Source organism: Diadema setosum, chromosome 13, assembly GCF_964275005.1.
Source record: "Diadema setosum chromosome 13, eeDiaSeto1, whole genome shotgun sequence".
NCBI classification, from domain to species: domain Eukaryota; kingdom Metazoa; phylum Echinodermata; class Echinoidea; order Diadematoida; family Diadematidae; genus Diadema; species Diadema setosum.
Window position 1 is genome coordinate 21,190,494 of NC_092697.1, and position 19,929 is coordinate 21,210,422.

At 40.6% G+C, this 19,929-nt stretch overlaps 1 protein-coding gene across 1 annotated transcript in view; it reads right to left on the bottom strand.

The window, feature by feature from the left end:
* Positions 1 to 724: 724 nt before the first annotated feature.
* LOC140236970 (ceramide glucosyltransferase-like) overlaps positions 725 to 19,929 on the bottom strand; it is a 31,667-nt gene continuing 12,462 nt past the window's right edge. The window contains exons 6-9 of the mRNA XM_072316915.1: positions 16,511 to 16,689; positions 7,543 to 7,629; positions 6,451 to 6,640; positions 725 to 1,136 (exon numbers count right to left, since the gene is read on the bottom strand). Coding sequence (XP_072173016.1) covers positions 975 to 1,136; positions 6,451 to 6,640; positions 7,543 to 7,629; positions 16,511 to 16,689 — 618 coding nt within the window. The 3' untranslated portion in view covers positions 725 to 974. The remainder of the gene's footprint in view (positions 1,137 to 6,450; positions 6,641 to 7,542; positions 7,630 to 16,510; positions 16,690 to 19,929) is intronic.

Below are 19,929 nucleotides of genomic sequence, written 5' to 3' on the forward strand. Positions count from 1 at the left end.
TGTGGCATGTATTGACTGATACACAGCTGAAGACAAGTGATGGTCATTGCCCTAAATTAAGATGCCCAGCAGAGGAGTCATCTCTTCAGAGTCTACACATAGTGGATACCCAAAAGTCCTCTTTCTAGAAATATATATCACTAAACAGAGGATGCAAGTTGTCATTAACAGCACGTCGGTGGATCTAAACAGTGTGAAAAATTCCCTTCAATATCATCAATAATATGAAGACCACAGAAAGATCACAGTGGCCACTTCCAATTAATTCTTGTTTCTTTGTAATTGAAGTTGATGATTCAAACATGGCACTTCAACTCTTCATCCTTTGAACATGAAATTCATATGGGTGGAATGTCACAACACATCGTCAGGTGAGCAGTTCAGAGGGGAGTGTAATATTCCTTTTCTCTATATGCATACATGATTTGCAGTTTATGAGTTCACAGAGTTGTGCATAATTGTCATACTTTATCAAGAAAAAGTATGTTTGAAACCTTAGAGATGGATTTTGATGTTTAAATTACTTTGAAAAGCAGATGCATTCACAAACAAAAATTGAAAATCCCCTTTTGGAAAGCATCCACTCAGCCTATGGTAAAGAGTTGACAACATATTGCAATCCCTGAACAACAACAACAACAACAACAACAAAATACTAAATTTTGTTATTTGGCTTTGACAATAGTCAAAATAGACAAAACAGTAGTCTACACATTATCCTGCTAAACATAAAAAACCCTGTATTGCCAGTAAGAACAAAATGGCCGTTTTGACACGACACAAAATGTACATAGGCAAAACAATGAATATTGATAACAAACATGCATTACTCCTGATTTTAGAAAAACCTCACTGAAAAATGTCAAGGGCTTACTGAAACAGATCAGACTAGTATTCTTCACAAAGACCCACCAGCATAGTGTCCCACTGCAACCTAACACTTGATGTAGTCTACAGACATGACAATGCTCCTGTCAGCACTCTTCAAGATAACCTCCCCATCGCAGTCGATATGTGCCAGTCCGCCATGTGACATTATGACTAAAGGCACCTTCCCAGAAGTAGAATATCGTCATGACCTCACGATACAGCCATGCAAGTGCATAATCCACTTTGGTGAAGTTGAGCGGCCCTCTCTGAACATTAGAAATTGAAATACAAACATTGACTCTGCTTGATTCCACATTGTAATAGGATATCTTACTTTAAATCATTTATTCATCTCGACTTTTACAGTATACAACTCATTGCAATTTGAACAATTGAATTATTAGAGTAAATAAAAAACATACACAATACTGTTCATAGAAAACTGAAATGAAATTATGGCACACATTATAACATCTGTATGAGTAAAAGAAAGAAAGCGAGATAAACCAATGGAGTGAAAGGAGACATACACACACACAAAAAAAAAAGAAAAAAAGAGTAAAGGTGAAAGAGAATTGAAAGGGGAGGGAAATAATGATTAAAGGCATAATTTACCATTTGCAGATGAAACAAAAACCCAGCATTAGTGCTTCAAAATAGTTCTAAAACGTAAGTTACGAATAGAAACAACCTACCAATGTAAAAATTTCAACCAGTATAATCGATGTTAAGTATTGTTAAATATACAAAATGTGAACAATAGTTATACTAAAAATGTTTCCAGACTAAACTGTCTACAGTTATGGTTTAATGGGAAAAATAGAGATACCTCCTTATATTTTAAGCTTTATTGCAAAAAAAATCTTATGGTAGGATGTTTTGTGATACAACTGACCTACATATATATATGCATCAAAAGTGATATCTTGAACATTGTTTAAATCTCTGCTCCCAAAGGTCAACAGGACCTTTAAGAGGTAGTTGGTGTATTGTTTTCAAAATGCTGCTGTGGATGCTACATTCATCCAGAAAAGAGTCAAACATGAATAAATGTCAATCTTACCATCAGTAGCAACTAAGAATAAAGCAGGGCCATGAGCTGGCCACAAAAATTTGGGCACAGGACAGGAGCGTAGTTTGTGTATTATATGTGTAAGGACATCTCTCATGAAATCTTGGCTCAGTTTCCTTTCTTCACTTAATGTACAATTTATTCCATTCAGTATAGAGTGCAATTAACTTTTAATCATTAGCACAGTACTGATATACCCAACAATAAAATCTTTTAAAGTGCATCTGCACCCTGAAATTTATTTTTGAGATGTGTGAGAGCATGTCTTAAAGGGGATTGCTAGTAATTAACTGATCTGTGGGAAACAGTGGGAATCAGTGGGAATGGTGGGGGATGATTGTTCCAATCCTTGTGGGATTCATTGAGGAGTACATTATAATTTTATATCTATTGTTGTGTGAAAATTATTTGCTTCAGAATGGTCTCATATTCAAGTAATGTGCAGTTTAATTGCCCAGTCACTGTACAGGCATGCTAACCTGGAAACATTAAACTGCACATTACTTGAATATGAGACCATTCTGAAGCAAATAATTTTCAGACAACAATAGATACATAATGTACTCTTAAATGAATCCCACAAGGATTGTAACAATCAATCCCTACCATTCCCACTGATTCCCACTGATCAGTTACTAGCCATCCCCTTTAAGGACCCTAGAGAACATTATATCTCATCACAAAAAATGCCCAAAATTGTTAAATATTAATTTTAATAAAGAAGCATGCACTAATGCGCGCTGCATTAGTAACCAAAAATGAAAATAGCTGCCGCGCATCGACCTTTTGTGTGTGCATGTTTTCTTCGTTTGCCTCCGTCTGCACGCAGCATATCGAATACCGTCTATCGGTATCGCCTGGGTGGACACGCGTACACGTACGTGGGACTGTGTCTTTCCAATGCCCGGATAGCGTGACATGACTAGTATGTACCAAACTACTAACTAGACAGCATCGTGGCAGCGGAGCCCAGCCTGGCTGGCCCTCCCACGAGGAGCTTAGCGTTTGGTGATCACGACTCGATCGACTCTTGAATTACGTTAAAGATGCCTATTATCTGCGTTCCACCACTTTGCCAGAACACCGGCTTGTAAACCCGAACACAAGGTTGTGTGAAGAACAAGCCAGCTGACTTTCGACAGCCATTCCACCTTCACACATCGTCGACATTGGACTGTACAGAATATCATCATCAGAACACCAGAATCAGGCTGAATTTGCATGCTATTCCCTCAGTTTTCATCAAGCCCGTTTGTCTTGTGAGTAGACTCAATAGTAAGTTACTGAGGTAGGCAGCCGTAACCAAAGATCGTACTATCTTTGATGTAACTTATGATGAAGTGAAATTGGCACTGTCACTGAAAAGAGATGGTCACTAGAATGGTTACTAGAGTAGTCAGAAACACTAACTGTCACTAACCCGTGAAGATCTAACGTTAGGTCTAACTCTAAGATGTATACTCTGTTGTGTGGTCTAGAGGTCTAGTAGATCTAGTACCTGGTACTTAGTTAAGTAACAGGGTTAGGCCTAGGTACTAGACCTATCAATGATTAGATCTGGGCCCTGTTTTATCAAAAGATAAATTTAACGTTAAGTCAAAATAATCTATGATTAACCTCTCAAATCAACTCTAAGTCCACTTAATCTATGATTAACTTCCAAATCCACTTGAAGTCCGTCCTATCAAGACACCCAGAGTTGACATCAACTCCAACTTCCTAAAAAATCAACACATAAGTTTTCTCAAAATCTATGATTAACTTAACAGGTGATAAATATCAACTTTAAGTAGAAACAGTCTAGGTAGACTCAATTGTAAGGCAATTTACAGAAGAAAGATGACTGTCACACTTTCCTAGTCTAGCTGGGGTCTTGTCACAAATGTTTGTCTGTTCAAATGCTAACCTTTCTCTAACATTTTGTTGCGTTTCTTTCTTTTCCTTGCATGAAATTCACGATCGGCACGCATTGCTTACGCGACTGCTGCACACAAACACCCTCGACAGCAGTCGCAATCCCAGCCTGCGCGCCCGGCGCCTCGGCACACCGTCCGCCCGCCAATCAAGCTATCGCCAGCAAGCAAGTACTAGTAACCGAGTATACAATACTGGAACTGGAACCGCGTCTGTGTGTAATGCATATCTTGCCAAAGTAAAGAACCCATATGCGAGGAAACCAGTGATTTCTGACGTGCGTAGGCCTACGTAGAGCTAGTTCGGCAATAGATACTAATTAAGAGTTTAGTAGGCATATACAGAAAATAAAGAGTTTAATTCTATATAGCACCGAGTACGACAGTAACTTGAGATCCAGCTTAACGTTAGGCCCAACTGGTTATAGATAACATTCAGCGAGTCGTTTGTACTTCCCGTAACACGTAGTGGCGTACTGCATTCTAGAATTTCGACATGTTGATGATGTAGACTTGCGATCTATTCTTTACAAAGCCGATCTGCGCCGTATGTAGAGGTAGAAACAAGCTACTGTAATCACCACACTCTCACAAGTTTCCATAATCCTACACGTAAACACACAAGACTTCAGCCTATTGAATTAAGACTTCAAGTAATCCTACGTATGTGCGGAATCTTTACGGTACACGCGTACGCAGATTTTCGTTGAGCTCGGGATGTCCTAGATCTATCGACCTACTTATTTCAATACAACGCAAAACGGCGTATTTTGCGGTTTTGTTGCAAAACTTAATACTTCTAATTCAGCGGTTGTATAGCGCTAATACTGCGTCGCACTAGCAGACTACGAATCCGTGGCCATGGCAAACAATCATGTTTTTGTTGTTTGTTTTGCTTAATGTATTGTTTTGTTTTTAAGCAGACAGTACCGGAAACCAGCCTCGTCCCGTGTTTTTAGTTTTGACTAAATCAATAATTAAGTCATGGTGATGAGCTATAACTATAATCGACTATTAAGTCTCTTCGTAAAACGGAAACTTGCAGTTGATTTAAAGTTATAGCAGACTTCAAATTGGATAAAGTTAGCGTTGATTTCACAATCAACGCTAACTTTATCTTGATAAAACAGGGCCCTGGGTGTCTAACGTCAGACCCCTATTATAACGTTAGCCCGACCAGACGCTGTGCAATAGCGACTGGGCTGTGTATAGACTCTAACAATGTTAGTTACTAAACGTCAGACGTCTAACAGTAAGTGAGGTACCCGCACCTCGCCAGGGTCTCGAATACCGCCACCCTGTTTAAAATTGTTACAAGCGCACTGAATCAAAATTTATGCCCGGGACTGTGTTCAGAATCATATTCTCCATCATCGGAGCATCTTGCAATTTTATTTTGAGAGTGCACAGTTACTAGGTAGTACTACGGGACTAACTGTTACAGCTTCGGGAGTCTGTGCATAGACGCTGGGCCGGTCCACTGCACGCATGCTATACTATTGACCGATTCGGGTTCGTTGAGGGCAGCAGACATTTTATGGCACTGGGCGCAGCCATGAGCTCAAATTGCGGTGTCTCAGCCGACCTCCCCTGCTCTCCCCCACCCCACGGGCAACATGTTTATCGCGCACTTGTAACAAAGGTTCGCGCACTAAGCAAGCATTCGCGCACTCAGTACGAGATGCCCATTGGCTAAAACAACCATGCATCAGTTTTTCATTCTGCGCGCGTGAGAGGGGTGGGGAGAGAGGAGGGGGGGGGGGGGTCGGATGATACACCGCAGTAATGGCGCTGCCCATGCCAAAAATACACATAGCGCGTCACAGAATCGGTCAATATGCCGCACGGTTGCACCGGCCTCTCGCACGCTGGTTCTCTCTCGAGTCGGATATGCATCCGCATGAGTTGATGCTGCCGCGGCTGATGCTGCCGCGCCTGGTGGCCTGGCGCGGCGGCGTGGCGCGGCAGCATCAACCCAGCTGCGTACTGTACGTGAACATTGGCGTGCGTTTGTGTGTTTTGAGAGCACTAGTATCGTAGTACACTGATCGTACAAAAAATTATCGAACTATGCAATCAAATGCAGTCGATAACGCCAGGCGACTACTCTTAGATCAAGGCGCATGTAATTTTTGGCATTTTAGAGATTGCTCTATTTCTCTTTATGTATTGCTATATCTCTGTATGTGAGTAACTTTGCACTCTTATATTTGATAGGGATATTACCAGTACAACAACCTACAATGTCAGAAAAATAACCTTCAGGGTGCAGATACACTTCAAGGCCTGTCAAAGGGATTCTAAACATGCAAACATGAGAAAGAGCATGACACATTATCCCACTGACATTGACATTTATCAGCAGGCAATACCAGTATATCTCTACTCCTATGGGATGGCGAAAACAAAATCAAAATTTACAACTGATGTAAAAGGCCAGGATATTTACATGTATGTAGTATGCTAAGTTTCAAACCTGAAATATGAAAGACTTACATTTGTATCACGGTTTCACAATCTCATTCAAATGACTTAACAGAGCCTGTGATCATAAGCCTGCACCATCAATGTTGTGTCAGTACATATAGCACATACCTGGAGGACTTTGAGTTGCATGTAGTCTAGAGCAAACCACTGCAGTATATGGCATATGAAGAAGATGATGGGATCCCAGTTGAAAAGATAGGAGGCTGCCCAGGAGGCAGCCACACCCAAGACGAGGCACTCAGTAAGGGGTTCTAGGATGAGGGTAGTTGGAACAGTAGATATGCGCACCATAGTCCACCTGCCATTATAAGGAAATATGGCAAATATTACTAGTACCATACTAAATGAAATATCCATCTGACACCAAGGATTCCATGACATTTGCTCCAGCGACAATTGTTCCCATGAAATACCTGCACCTTAAACCAAACATAAATTCCATCCACAAACATAACCCTAACCCTAATCCCAATACTGACATCAAACTAAACCTAAAACCCATCACAACCCCTAACCCACTTAGGAAATGTTGTATAAAAAAGAAATAAACTTACAACAACTGGCTTAACCATCTGTTTTTCATAAGGAAACCTAGTGTCATCTTCATACATGGTTACAGACATCTTTGAAGCCCTTATATGAATGTGTGTTGATTCATTACACATATTTCTTATTTTCTATGACTATCATAAAAATTGATGATTTATTTTTCTGATGGTGATGATACCACTACTACCTCTAATACATGTACAAAATTACTACTATTATTATTACTACTACTACTACTACTACTACTACTACTACTACTACTACTACTACTACTACTACTACTACTACTACTACTACTACTACCACTACTACTATTACTACTAATACTACTGCTGCTGTATTGCTACAAGTAATGACAATAATGATAGACCTAATCAGAATGATATAACTGTACAATTGACAGATACATGTACAATGACATCTGGTATCAATCCTCTGAGTGTTTATATTTGAAATACAGCCATTAAGTTATGAAATTTATGAATGATTAACATTCCTTTCTACGTGTCAGCCCAACAACACTAAGGCAGAGACGAGAAAAGGTAAAAAACATTTGTTTTTCCAGTAGAATTTGCATTTTTTCGCCTGATTGACATAATACACAGAAAGTCTCAATATTGTAACTGTCTACAATCACACATACAACCATACCTGACCATTCTTTTCCTGAATGACTTCAGGGATGAGCTGCCTGAATTTTGCATTGCAGGGAAGGGGCTCAATCTCTGTACATATCCACTGAGGAACAAAAAAACAGACACACAGAAGAGAATGCTAAAAGGATGCCATATGAAGTTAATCTTGCTAAAATATCTTGCACAACATTTTCATTTATTAGTAAAAGTATGGACCTAGGTCCCAACTTTGAGAGCTGGGGGTATGGTGTCCATTTGCATATTCCATCACACTCATAAAAATAATATCTGCTCATGTGCTCAGTATGTACACTGTACTTTATGGAATGCTGGACTATGCAGTTTGGAAAGAAAAAGACTCTATCACTTCTGATTCTAGAGAAGAATATTACTGATTATTACCTATACGAGGGAGTTTTGCGAGGCAATTCCGGTTGATATTTTGCAGGGTTAAAGGTCAGCAGTTAATATTTTGCAGGGTTAAAAGGTCAGCAAGCAATATTCGTTCGCCTCTGCCGGGTTCGCGACGTTGCTGCGTGTCGGTTACACACACCGTACACAAAACAATGTGTGCGTAACAGTAACAGTATGTGCAAACAGTGCAATCTTCCGGTTTGGGGAGGTGGGAAGAGAGAGAGTGGAATCTCTCTCCCCACCGATCGACCACGAAAAGAAAACATCCAGGACGTCCAGGGTGTCAGTTACACGCACCGCAGAAGAACGCTGATAAATCAACTCATACAAGGTCGACTACTTACAGCAGCACTAGGCAATGACTAGTCCATTTGTGATCAGTAATTGCACAGTGACCATCAGTTTTACAACTCTCAAACTTTTAAAAGAGAAGTGAAAATAAAGTGTAAGAACGTTCAGAAGTTTGAAGTTTGCCTGTCACAACTACATGTATCTTTGAAGTTGGAGTTGGATGATATACATTGATGAACAATTTTGCAATTATTCAACATGTTGATGGTCTACAGGTAGTCAAATGTGGCTTGATCTGTATCATATATAGTGTATAGCCGTATTTACATATTTTCTTAATTTACCTAGGGGGATACGTAATAATTATGATATTGACTGGCCTTTCTTTCGGGAGGTACCATATAAATATTGCCCTCACTGAAAACATATTGCCCTCGTCTTCGACTCGGGCAATATGCTTTCAGTTTGGGCAATATTTTCTGGTACCTCCCTCAGGGCCAGTCAATATTATATCAATATTCCTTAATTTAGGAGGTTTGGGCCCCTGGGGCCCCAAGGAAAGCATGGTGCCCAATCAAACATTTTGAGATCATATCCCCCTAGTAATGCTACTTGCCAAGTTTGGTGAAAATCCATTATGTTGTTTTCAGCAAGAAGATGAAAATGTATAATCTACGTCCACATTTGGATCCCCCCTCCCCCTAAGAAACTACAGTCATCAATGTACAAACTCATAGTAACTTTGCTTTATCACTTTTGGTTCTAGAGAATTGTAAATATTCCTTACTGTGGGGGGGGGGGGGGCTTGGGCCCCTAAGGGCCCCCAAGAGGAGCATGGTGCCCTGTTGCACAAATTGAGATCTTAACCCCCTGGCATGCTACCTGCCAAGTTTGGCGGAAATTCATCAAGCTGTTTTCAAGAAGAATATGAACATGTACAATTTATAAGTCCCAATTTGGATGCATCCCACCCCACTCCCCTGGGTCCCAAGGGGGGGGGGGGCACCCCTGATTCTGCCTTGAACAAACTTGAAACAACAGTCATCAATATTCTGACTCAGTGTATTAAAGGGATCGTACAGTTTTGGTTGAGACATAATTTCAGGTTTCTAACATTTTTTGGTGAGATGATGAGAAACCTCTTATGAAATATGAAAGAGCATGTAATTCCATGAGGAATTCAACGTTTATTTGATGAAAATTGGTTTTGAAACGGCTGAGATATCCAAAACAGAGCAATTATAATAAAGTGTGGGACCCACGTTTTATTACGATCGCTTTGTTTTACTTTGTTTTTGGATGTTTCAGTCATTCTAAACCCTGATTTTCATCAAATAAACTTTGAATTCCTCTTAAAATGGTATGCTCTGTACTATTTCATAAGTGCTTTCTTGGTATCTCGTAAAAAGTTAAAAGCCTGATTCTCATGTCCATCAATACTGTACTATCCCTTTAACTTAGCTCAATAACTTCTGGTTCTAGAGAAAATCGAAAGATTGTTTGGTGAAAATTTGTCATCGGTTTTCAAGAAGATGAAAATGTACAATTTAGGCCCCATATGGACCCAAGCCTACCCCCTCCTCTGGGTCCTAAGGGGGGCACCCCTACTTCTGCCATGAACAAAACTGAAACTGCAGTCATCAATGTACTCACTCATAGTATTAACTTAGCTTTATCACTTTTGGTTCTAGAGAAGAAGATTTTTTAAGTTTCCTCAATTTGGGGGATTTGGCCCCCCCCCCCCCCCCCCCAGGTGGGGCATGGTGCCCATTTGAACAAATTGAGATCCTATTCCTCTAGGGATGCTGACTGCCAAGTTTGGTGAAAATCTGTCATGGGTTCTCAAGAAGATGAAAATGTAAAAAGTTTATGCACCCCGGACGCCGGACAAAGAACGATCGCAATACACCAACACGAGACCCGCGGGTCTAGCGCTCACCCGAGTATCCGAAGTTCACCCTTCACGCAGTGACTAATCTAAATTACACAAAGCTCTACCATAATTTGACCAGGCATTCTCAAGTAGAAGATGAACATGTACAATTAGGGCCCAAATTCGGACCCCCCCACTCATAGTATCAATTTTAGCTCTATCATTTCTGGTTCTAGAGAAGAACACTTGTTTTTTTTTTAAAGATTCCTTAATTTGGGAGGATGGGGGGGGGGGGGCAGGAGCATGGTGCCCATTTTAACAAATTGAGATCCTAACCCCCTAGGGATGCTACCTGCAAGTTTGGTGAAAATCCTTCATGAGGTTTTAAAGAAGAAGATGAAAATGTACAATTTAGGCCCCAATTTGGACCTCCCCACGCAAGGGGGGGGGGGGCACCTCTGGATCTGCTATCAAACAAACTTAAAACTACAGTCATTAATGTACTAACTCATAGTATTAACTTAGCTCTATCACTTCCGATTCTAGAGAAGATCAAGATTCCTTAATTTTAGGAGGTTTTGGTCCTTGGGGCCCTTCAGGTGGGACACGGTGCCCATTTGAACAGATTGAGATCCTACACCCCTAGGGATGCTACCTGAAAAGTTTAGTGAAAATGGGTCATGGGGTTCTCAAGAAGAAGATGAAAGTGTACAATTTAGGCCCCATTAGGAACCCTCCTCACCCTCTCCCCTAGGTCCTAAAGGGGGCACTCATGATTCTGCCATGAACAAACTTGAAACTACAGTAATCAATGTACTAACTCAAAGTATTAACTCAGCTCTATCACTTCTGGTTCTAGAGAAGATTTTTAAAGATACCTTAATTTTGGGGTGTTTGGGCCCCCTGGGGGCCTCCTGGGTGGGGTATGGTGCCCATTTTAACAAATTGAGATCCTAACCTCCCAGTGATGCTACCTGCCAAGTTTGGTGAAAAACCATCATGGGGTTTTCAAGAAGAAGATGAAAATGTACAATTTACGCCCCATTCGGACATCCCCCAACCCCCGCCCCAAGGAGGGCACGCCTGGATCTGCTATGAACAAACTTTGAACTACAGTCATTAATGTACTAACTCATAGTATTGACTTAACTCTATCACTTCTGGTTCTAGAGAAGAAGATTTTTTCAAGCAGAAGATGAAAATGTACAATTTACGCCCCATTTGGACATCCCCCAACCCCCCCCCCCTGCCCCAAGGAGGGCACGCCTGGATCTGCTATGAACAAACTTTGAACTACAGTCATTAATGTACTAACTCATAGTATTAACTTAGCTCTATCACTTCTGGTTCTAGAGAAGAAGATTTTTTCAAGAAGAAGATGAAAATGTACAATTTAGGCCCCATTTGGACATCCCCCAACCCCCCCCCCCCCACCCGCCCCAAGGAGGGCACGCCTGGATCTGCTATGAACAAACTTTGAACTACAGTCATTAATGTACTAACTCATAGTATTGACTTAGCTCTATCACTTCTGGTTCTAGAGAAGAAGATTTTTTCAAGAAGAAGATGAAAATGTACAATTTACGCCCCATTTGGACATCCCCAACCCCCCCCCCCCCCACCCCAAGGAGGGCACGCCTGGATCTGCTATGAACAAACTTTGAACTACAGTCATTAATGTACTAACTCATAGTATTAACTTAGCTCTATCACTTCTGGTTCTAGAGAAGATTTTTTCAAGAAGAAGATGAAAATGTATAATTTAGACCCCATTTGAACATCCCCAACCCCCCCCCCCCCCCCCGCCCCAAGGGGGGCACCCCTGGATCTGCCATGAACAAACTTTGAACTACAGTCATTAATGTACTAACTCATAGTATTAACTTAGCTCTATCACTTCTGGTTCTAGAGAAGAAGATTTTTAAAGATTCCTTAATTTGGGGGGGAGGGGGTTTGGGGCCCCCTTGTGGCCCTCTGGGTGGGGCATGGTGCCCATTTCAACAAATTGAGATCCTAACCCCCTAGGGATGCTACCTGCCATGTTTGGTGAAAATCGGTCTTGGGGTTTTCAAGAAGACGAAAATGTAAAAAGTTTACGCACGACGGACGCTGGACAAAGAGCGATTGCAATAGCTCACTTGAGCCTTTGGCTCAGGTGAGCTAAAAATTAACTTTTGCTGGAATGGCAACTTCCCATGGCAACAGCCAATCAGGAAGCTTAATTCTTGTGGTTACCATGACTGTTGCCATTCCAGCAAGAGTTGCTATCATAGCAACTTTTAATGAAATGGAAAAAAAAAAAAAAAAAAAAAAAAACTTATCTACATGTAGCTTGAAGGAGTCTCTGGAGTCCTAAAGTTTTCGGCTGGTTGAGATTTTTTAAGCAGTACTCTTGTAAGTAATGATTCTTTACAAATGAATGCCTACTGGCCAAGAACAAGTTCATCCTGTTTTTGTAACTTTATGAACACATCTTATAAAGTCTGATGAGGACCAAGGCTGGTATTTAAGATGCAGTGATCAAACCTTTGTATCAGACCATTCATGACATTTTGACTACGTAGTACCAACACTATCATTGAAATCCATAAAATTTACACTTTTGCATGAGTACACAGTGGCACACAATATGTTTCCCTTTCCTCACCTACAAACACAGTGACAAAAAAAAAAAAAAAAAATAGCTGGTGCTAAACTTTGATTGATCCTAGACTTGTTATAATCAAACATCATTGGAAAGTGGCAGAAAGTTTTTCTCAAGCCTTGAAGAGCAAGATGCAGCTTTAATTTCAAGTTTGAAATTGCATTTTCTGTCATTCTGTCTTCTGAAGTGTTTCTATTCACACGTGTGGCATGTGTCAGAATTTTATACATCACCATACGTTTCCTTGCGAGATTTTTAATGCCATGATCAATCTTACCTAGACAGGCTTTCACAGCTTATACTCTTATACAAAGTGAAATATGAAAAAATGGATAAAACATCTAGAAAGCCCTCATTCAGCTCTGTGACAAGGTATGCAGGGAAGATGAAAGCATATGTGGCTCAAGTCATCATGTGGAAAAGATCAGTCATTCAACACTTCTGATAGGCACAACTATCATCGCATGTATCTTATTTCAGAGTCACTGCTTTAAAAGACTGAGTCAATTCCTTTATTCTGAAGCTTTTGATTTTTTTTTTTATACAAACCACATACCAAGCATGAACGTGGCAAATGCAAAATGGCCAATTGTTAAACTAACAGGCACATTGCATTATTCTGCAACTGAACGTGAATGACTTATTCTACATTAGCTATCAGCAAGAAGACAGTTAGGCAATAGCAAATGATTGACCCCGTTTACAGTGCGAGGCTCGGCCGCGGCCGAGCCCAGCCCCGCTTCAGTGTAAACGCGCAAAAGGCCAAATGCGAGGCCAAAATTGGCCTCGCATTTGGCCTCGCTCTGGAGGTGGTCTCGGCCGCGGCCGAGCCGCGGCCGAGCGCTGCCTCTTCTTGGTGTAAACGCAAACTGGGCCAAATGCGCGGCCAATTGCGCGGCCAATTTTAGTCTGGCTTCCAAACCCTCTGCCTGTATCTTTCGCTATTCAGGATATTATCCCCCTCAACGTCGAAAACTAGTATAGTTTAAGGTGGTTTTGTCCTGCAAAGGATTTTTTCCTTCGGCAAAGGCCTTTGCCCGAACGGCGACTTCGTCGCCACGGAATTCATTTGGCAAAGGGTCTGAACACCAGACAATACCAAATTGCGTTTGTTTACAAGCAGAGCGCCACTACGACAAAATATTGAAAGGTTTGAATCAAAAGCGCGGCCGAGCCCAGCAGTGTAAACGGACAAAATTGCGAGGCTCGGCCGCGCAATTGAGGCCGGACTCGGCCACGGCCGAGCCGCGGCCGAGCCCGGCCCCGCACTGTAAACGGGGTCTTATTCAGCACCTAAAAAAACTCATGATGTGACATGCAGTTAGAAGTACCACTGCATGTTGTTGATGTTGAGCATGCAATTTTTGTCTTTCAAGTTTTGGATATTGCACTCTGACATCACCCATGCATATTTACTCCCATGATAAAGGCTCGTGGTCAACTTACAGTTTTGTACCATCGCATTCCTCTGATATTGTAACAAAATCAGACACACTTGCTGTGTACTCAATCACATATTCATTGCCAACAATTTCAACCGATTGCTAAATTTGTGTATGGCTGCTGTGCCATGATACAGTAGTACTGTTCTCGTTGCATTCAAAATAACATTTTGGGTTGCGATCAGGATTGTGACTCAAATTTTGTAATTGTTACCTGGGTTGAACAGAAATAACATGTTAAGCATACTATTCATGTACATGTGCAGGTCAGCTCTTTGCATATAATCGGGACCCTAAAAAATTTGTGTAATCTTTTTGTGAAAATGCTGTATCAAAAAGATGAGACCCTGATCACAACCCAAATTTAGAAATTTTTGCAGTGAGAACGGCACTAAATGTACAACCAACTATTCACCTTTCATGGAAAATGGTTTGCCAATGCTGTACTATATTCAAGAATCAGTGTGGACCACACTCATTAACGTCTGAGATGTAGAAAACAAAGAATCTATGGCCTTTAACTGTGCAATGGAACAAGACTTCACATTCAACGAAAGGTGAGACACTCAATTTAATTTGGCTTCGCCTTATTGAATAGAGCACCTCTGTCTATACCTCGTGTGAAATTGTAGCATCCACACCTTCCCTACTCCTTGCATGCTTGGTATATTACCACAATTCTGGGCACACAAAATACGTGCAGATGTTCTTTAACCCCACAGTGATTAGTGAATGTCTCAAATGGCTTTTAATATTCATTTGTATCACTGCACTCGTGACCAGTCACTATGGTATTTGTATGCTAAACTACTTGGAAGAAATATAATTCTACATTAGAACAGAAATGTTCAGTATTTCTCTACATCAATTCATACTATTTATGTAGGTCACATTTTTTTTTTAAACCATGGGATAACTGAAAGAGCATCAAAGCTACAGGATACAGGAAAGGTACGCATACTTACATACAACATGTAGTCTCTTCAGAGACAATGTTCCTTCAAATTTTATTACACTCACAAAGACCTTTAATAAATTAAATATGCTCATGATCATGATGAATTCACTAATACTTTTATTTCTTAATCAGATGTTCTAGTAGACCAATGTGACCAATATCAAGCAAATTAGTGGGTTTTTGGGTGGGTTTTTTTTTTGTTTTGTTTTGTTTTGCGGTTTTTTTTTTTTGTTTGGTGTTTTTTTTTTGTTTTTTTTTTGGGGGGGGGGGCCCTAAAAGCAAACAAAACCAATACATGGCAGTCCATAAATGTCAATAACTCAAGTGCCAAACAATGGCAAAAAACAGAATTAGTTCATTTACAACTTGCACTTAGCATTTATACAATCTCTTCCTAGAGCATCAAACCCCTTCTTCATCACAACACCAGGTCAAACTGGATAGAAAGCTAGAATGTTGACAAAATATATACTGTTTTGAAACTATGATTCTACTATTTTCAATAATGTCAGAAATGGGAATATGATTTCAGGCAACTTTTGGCACCTGTTGTGCACATACAATAATCAATTTTTTATCTGGTGAGAAAAAGTATTTGAAGCAAAAGGCATATTGTGCTATTTCTGGTCAATACACATGCACTACAGCAACCGATAAGACAACAACTCAGCTAAGCAACTCAACGTTTGCTCGAGACTTTTTGACATATGATCCTGTCCAAGGCTGTCACACATGGAACACATGAAATTCAGTCTTGAATTCTTACCTACTTTTTGTGCTGAAATTTCAATGAAGGGTATTAAACCTATTCCCCACATTTTTTGCCTAATCCCATAATGGGTAGCTGCAAATAGCATAAACCCTTTCCGAGACATGTCCTGTATAATGTGTCAAAATCACATTGTAGCCACATGTGCATTAGTGCTATGCACATCTGCGAGCAATTTGTCTTTCAAGCAAAAGCACATTATGAGTTCAAAGAAACAAGAAAAATCACAGAAGTGACCTTGGTTAACCGATTACACACAAGCATATAGGGCATCAAGACATTGAGAACATTTCTAGCAAACAATGTGTACTTTAAAGTTTTGACATTATGACCCACATGTGCCACTTCTCTCTTCTGTCAATAGTGATCATCCTGGAGCACAGGACCCACTCATTATATTTTGTTCCACAACAAATCATCTACTGAATTAGTCTCATTAGCTCATTTTGCTTTATATATTTAAAAAAAAAAAATGTATTTGTTGTTGATTTACTTTGTCAGTGAAAAGCACCAGAAATTACTAAAACTGTTCTTGGAGAGTTGAATACTTGTAAATTCAAATAAGAAATGAATCTGATCTAGTCACTACTCACCTTTTAAATGTAGCAATGCCCATGTAGTAATCTTCAGAGATGTACTTTGCAAACTGGCTCATTCCCCCTGCCTCTTCAAGAATTGATTTCCTAATGATATTGAGCATACCCGAGACACAGTTCACTCCAGCCACACATGCTGTGATATACATCCTGGCATGAGCACCACCAAAATACACCTGAAAGAAACATAAATTTAGATAAGTACATTATGTGATAATTCATTATGGGACCCCATGCGCTCACATCATTATTCATGATTTTTGTGGGGCAATAGGTCTGTCTAAAGGATTCACTGAAAAAAAAAAAGGAAAAAGATTCATTACTGCTTTTGATGATTGAGGTGTTTCTGAGCAATCTGAAAATTCATTTTGAATGCTACCATGTCAGATATATTTTCTAGTTTACTTATTAAATGAAATGAATTTCACATGATATTTAAGCATATAGAATGAAAGTAAATCCTGTTCAGAAATATGTGCAAAAATGTGAATCTGAGATTAATATTGTGAAAGCATTTGAAACTGGGAGTCCGATTTCATCAGTTTTGCAATCACTTCTGACAAATGATACTGTTAAAGACACCCAGTCGCGAGGATACATGGACATATTTCAGCCGCGGGCGGCAGCACGTAAACTCGCTTCCGAAGTTGCTACGAAGCGAAATGTGTGTGTGCGCAAGACATCCCTAAAGCAATGTATCGCGCTATAGTATCTCGTTTGCTCGCTTGATTGATCTGAGCGCGGGGAGTACGTTTTGTGTAATGTGAATTGAATGTATGGTATACTGTATGTACTGTGTGATGCAATGTTCGCATGAGCTATAGTAGCTAGCTGCCTATACTTCGTGCGACTACAGTGTACGCCTTCTCTGATCGCACCGTCGATCGTCGTCAGTCGTTAACTACACTGTAATCGTCAGATCAGATTAAATATAGGTAGGGTGGCCATCATGGACGATGACACATCGTCATGGGTAGCGGATATTACCGCCGAGTTGTCCATTCTGAACGCGGACGATTGGGTCGGAGACCTTGACGTGTCTTGTGTAGCCCTACTATATACATATCGACCACCCTTATTGAAACCGACCGCGTATAATTCGTGCACTGAACACTTAGTACGCACTTCTCTGCGCGCAAAGCACATAAAAATGGATTGGCTTTGAATGTAGATGAGGATGGTGTGGGAAAACGCGATAATTCATTGTTCATTAATGGTTTTAATCAAGGACAAAATTTCGAATGAATATTTTCACCGAATCGTAATGACAGCACTATGTAATGTCTATGGAAGTTTCTAAAAGGCTTCTAAAAAGCTTCGTACAACACGGTGTTCAATACAACTCGGTTTGCGTGCATTGTCAATGCAAAAACAGCGGTCGATCCTAATAACGCGATGTACCGCGGGGAGCTGAAACGCGGCCACGCAAGTTCGTCGGCGATATTTTTGCACTGAAACTTCGAATCGAAAACGGAACAACGGCATTTGATAGAGCTGGATTTTCTCAATCACGTAGGTCAAGTTTTTTTTTACGTAAATTTCAGTGTTAAATATTCTTATCAAGCAGATAAACATCAGGCGGTCGATTAGTAGTAGGTCCAACCATACTTGCCCTGGCGTGTGTAAATTCAGGACGGGGAAGCGACTGTGCCCGTGCAGGGCCAACGGCCACAGTTGCACTGCACAGTGTAACTGTGGCCGTGATAGAAGGGGGCCGTGCACCAACCGACATACCTTCAAGTCGAAGTAGGGCCTAAACTACTCGAGTAGAATCTATTATTGTTAGATCTGTCATCTTTGAACCTTTAGTTCCCCTGTTTAAACGTTAGAGTTCTACCAGATCTATTGGGTTAGACTACATGTATGATGGAGCTTGCGATAGATCTATTCATTTTTTTAAATTTATTTGCAAATCCTAAATCATATTCTTGGGGAATTTGCATAACATGATTGATATGAAAAACTTCTCATTTAATGGGACTAATGACATTAAACTGACCCAGCAAATGTCATTTCAATTACGGCATTATCATAATTTGACATTTATTATAAATGAGAACGTGGAATTATACATAGAAAAATAGGCCTACTTGTCGATCAAACGCAAATGCCCTAAAGTTACTGATACTAGATTAGAAAAAGTCATTCCACTTCAATCACTGATTCATGTGTAGACTTCTACTTACACATCATCTGGATCTGGATTCCTTGAAGTTGTTGACTTGGCCAGCTGGGGTTGCTTGATTGGCGTAAGCCGTGGCAACACAATTCCACCGTGCATGTCGTAACGCGAATTTGCACATTCTAAATAAAAATTCCTGCAAAACTGTTCATGCAACTCCAGCAAGTGGAAAGCAAATTTTTCATCGGCACGCTGACGCTGAAGCCTCCCCCTCTGGTCTCTTACTTGTCCTCCAGCTAAGAACACGTCTCTCTGCGTTCTCCACTCGTCGATAGCGTCAAACAAGTAGATACGTTGCCTCGAGTTGGACGGCTGTTTGATCTCCATTGTGAGGTTTCATTACTAAACCAAAGCCAAGGCTAAGCCGAAACAGTACAGCACTTTTTATTGCAAACAGTACTCGCATACCACACACAATATTGATACTGACATACTGTTAGTACCGGTACCGACGACTTTCTATCAACTTTGTTATGTTACGATCCGGCCCAACGTACTGTAAGCTGTACGTATAACACATGCAGCTGACGCAGCAGACAACATTGCACGATGAGATCATAACAACCTGCCATATGGCCATATGCATTGCAACTTGCTATACATGAAGCTTAGAGTTTTAATATTTTTTCATCAAAGCATATTTATAAATACCAAATATTAAACAACGTAATATATGAATAATTTATGATATTGTTATATAATATTTTCAGACATTTTTAAATATTATTGCCTAGATTGCTGAAATTGGCACCATAGTGCATATAAACAGAGACTGGAGCCAGATACGTACGTACGTACACCCGACAGCTCTCACTACTTCTTGTGTCGCGGACCGGGAGAGATTTTCATGCGCATGGCTGTTGTGCGGTTTTGTGCATGCACCCATTCGGCCCCATTCGGTAGGTATTCGGGCGTCCATGTTGAAATTACAGTGGACAGCTCGCACGGCGCGCTCGTGCCCCATCAGGTTTTCGCTGGTGCGCTGCGTAGCGTCGTGTTCGGCATTCGGTACGCACGGGGGTACAATAACGGGAGGAGCAGCTTGTCGTGCTTTTCTACTGAGCTGCGAATCGCCTGCGACGACCGGCTGCCTTTAATTTTCAAGTATACTTTTTTATTCATTGGTATCTCAGATTACTGCAAAAACATGTCAAGTAATTTTGATTCGTATTTCATCATTTTGTTTGCGCATCCCCTTGTGTGCAGCAGTATGTATCATGCAACTTTTACAGCG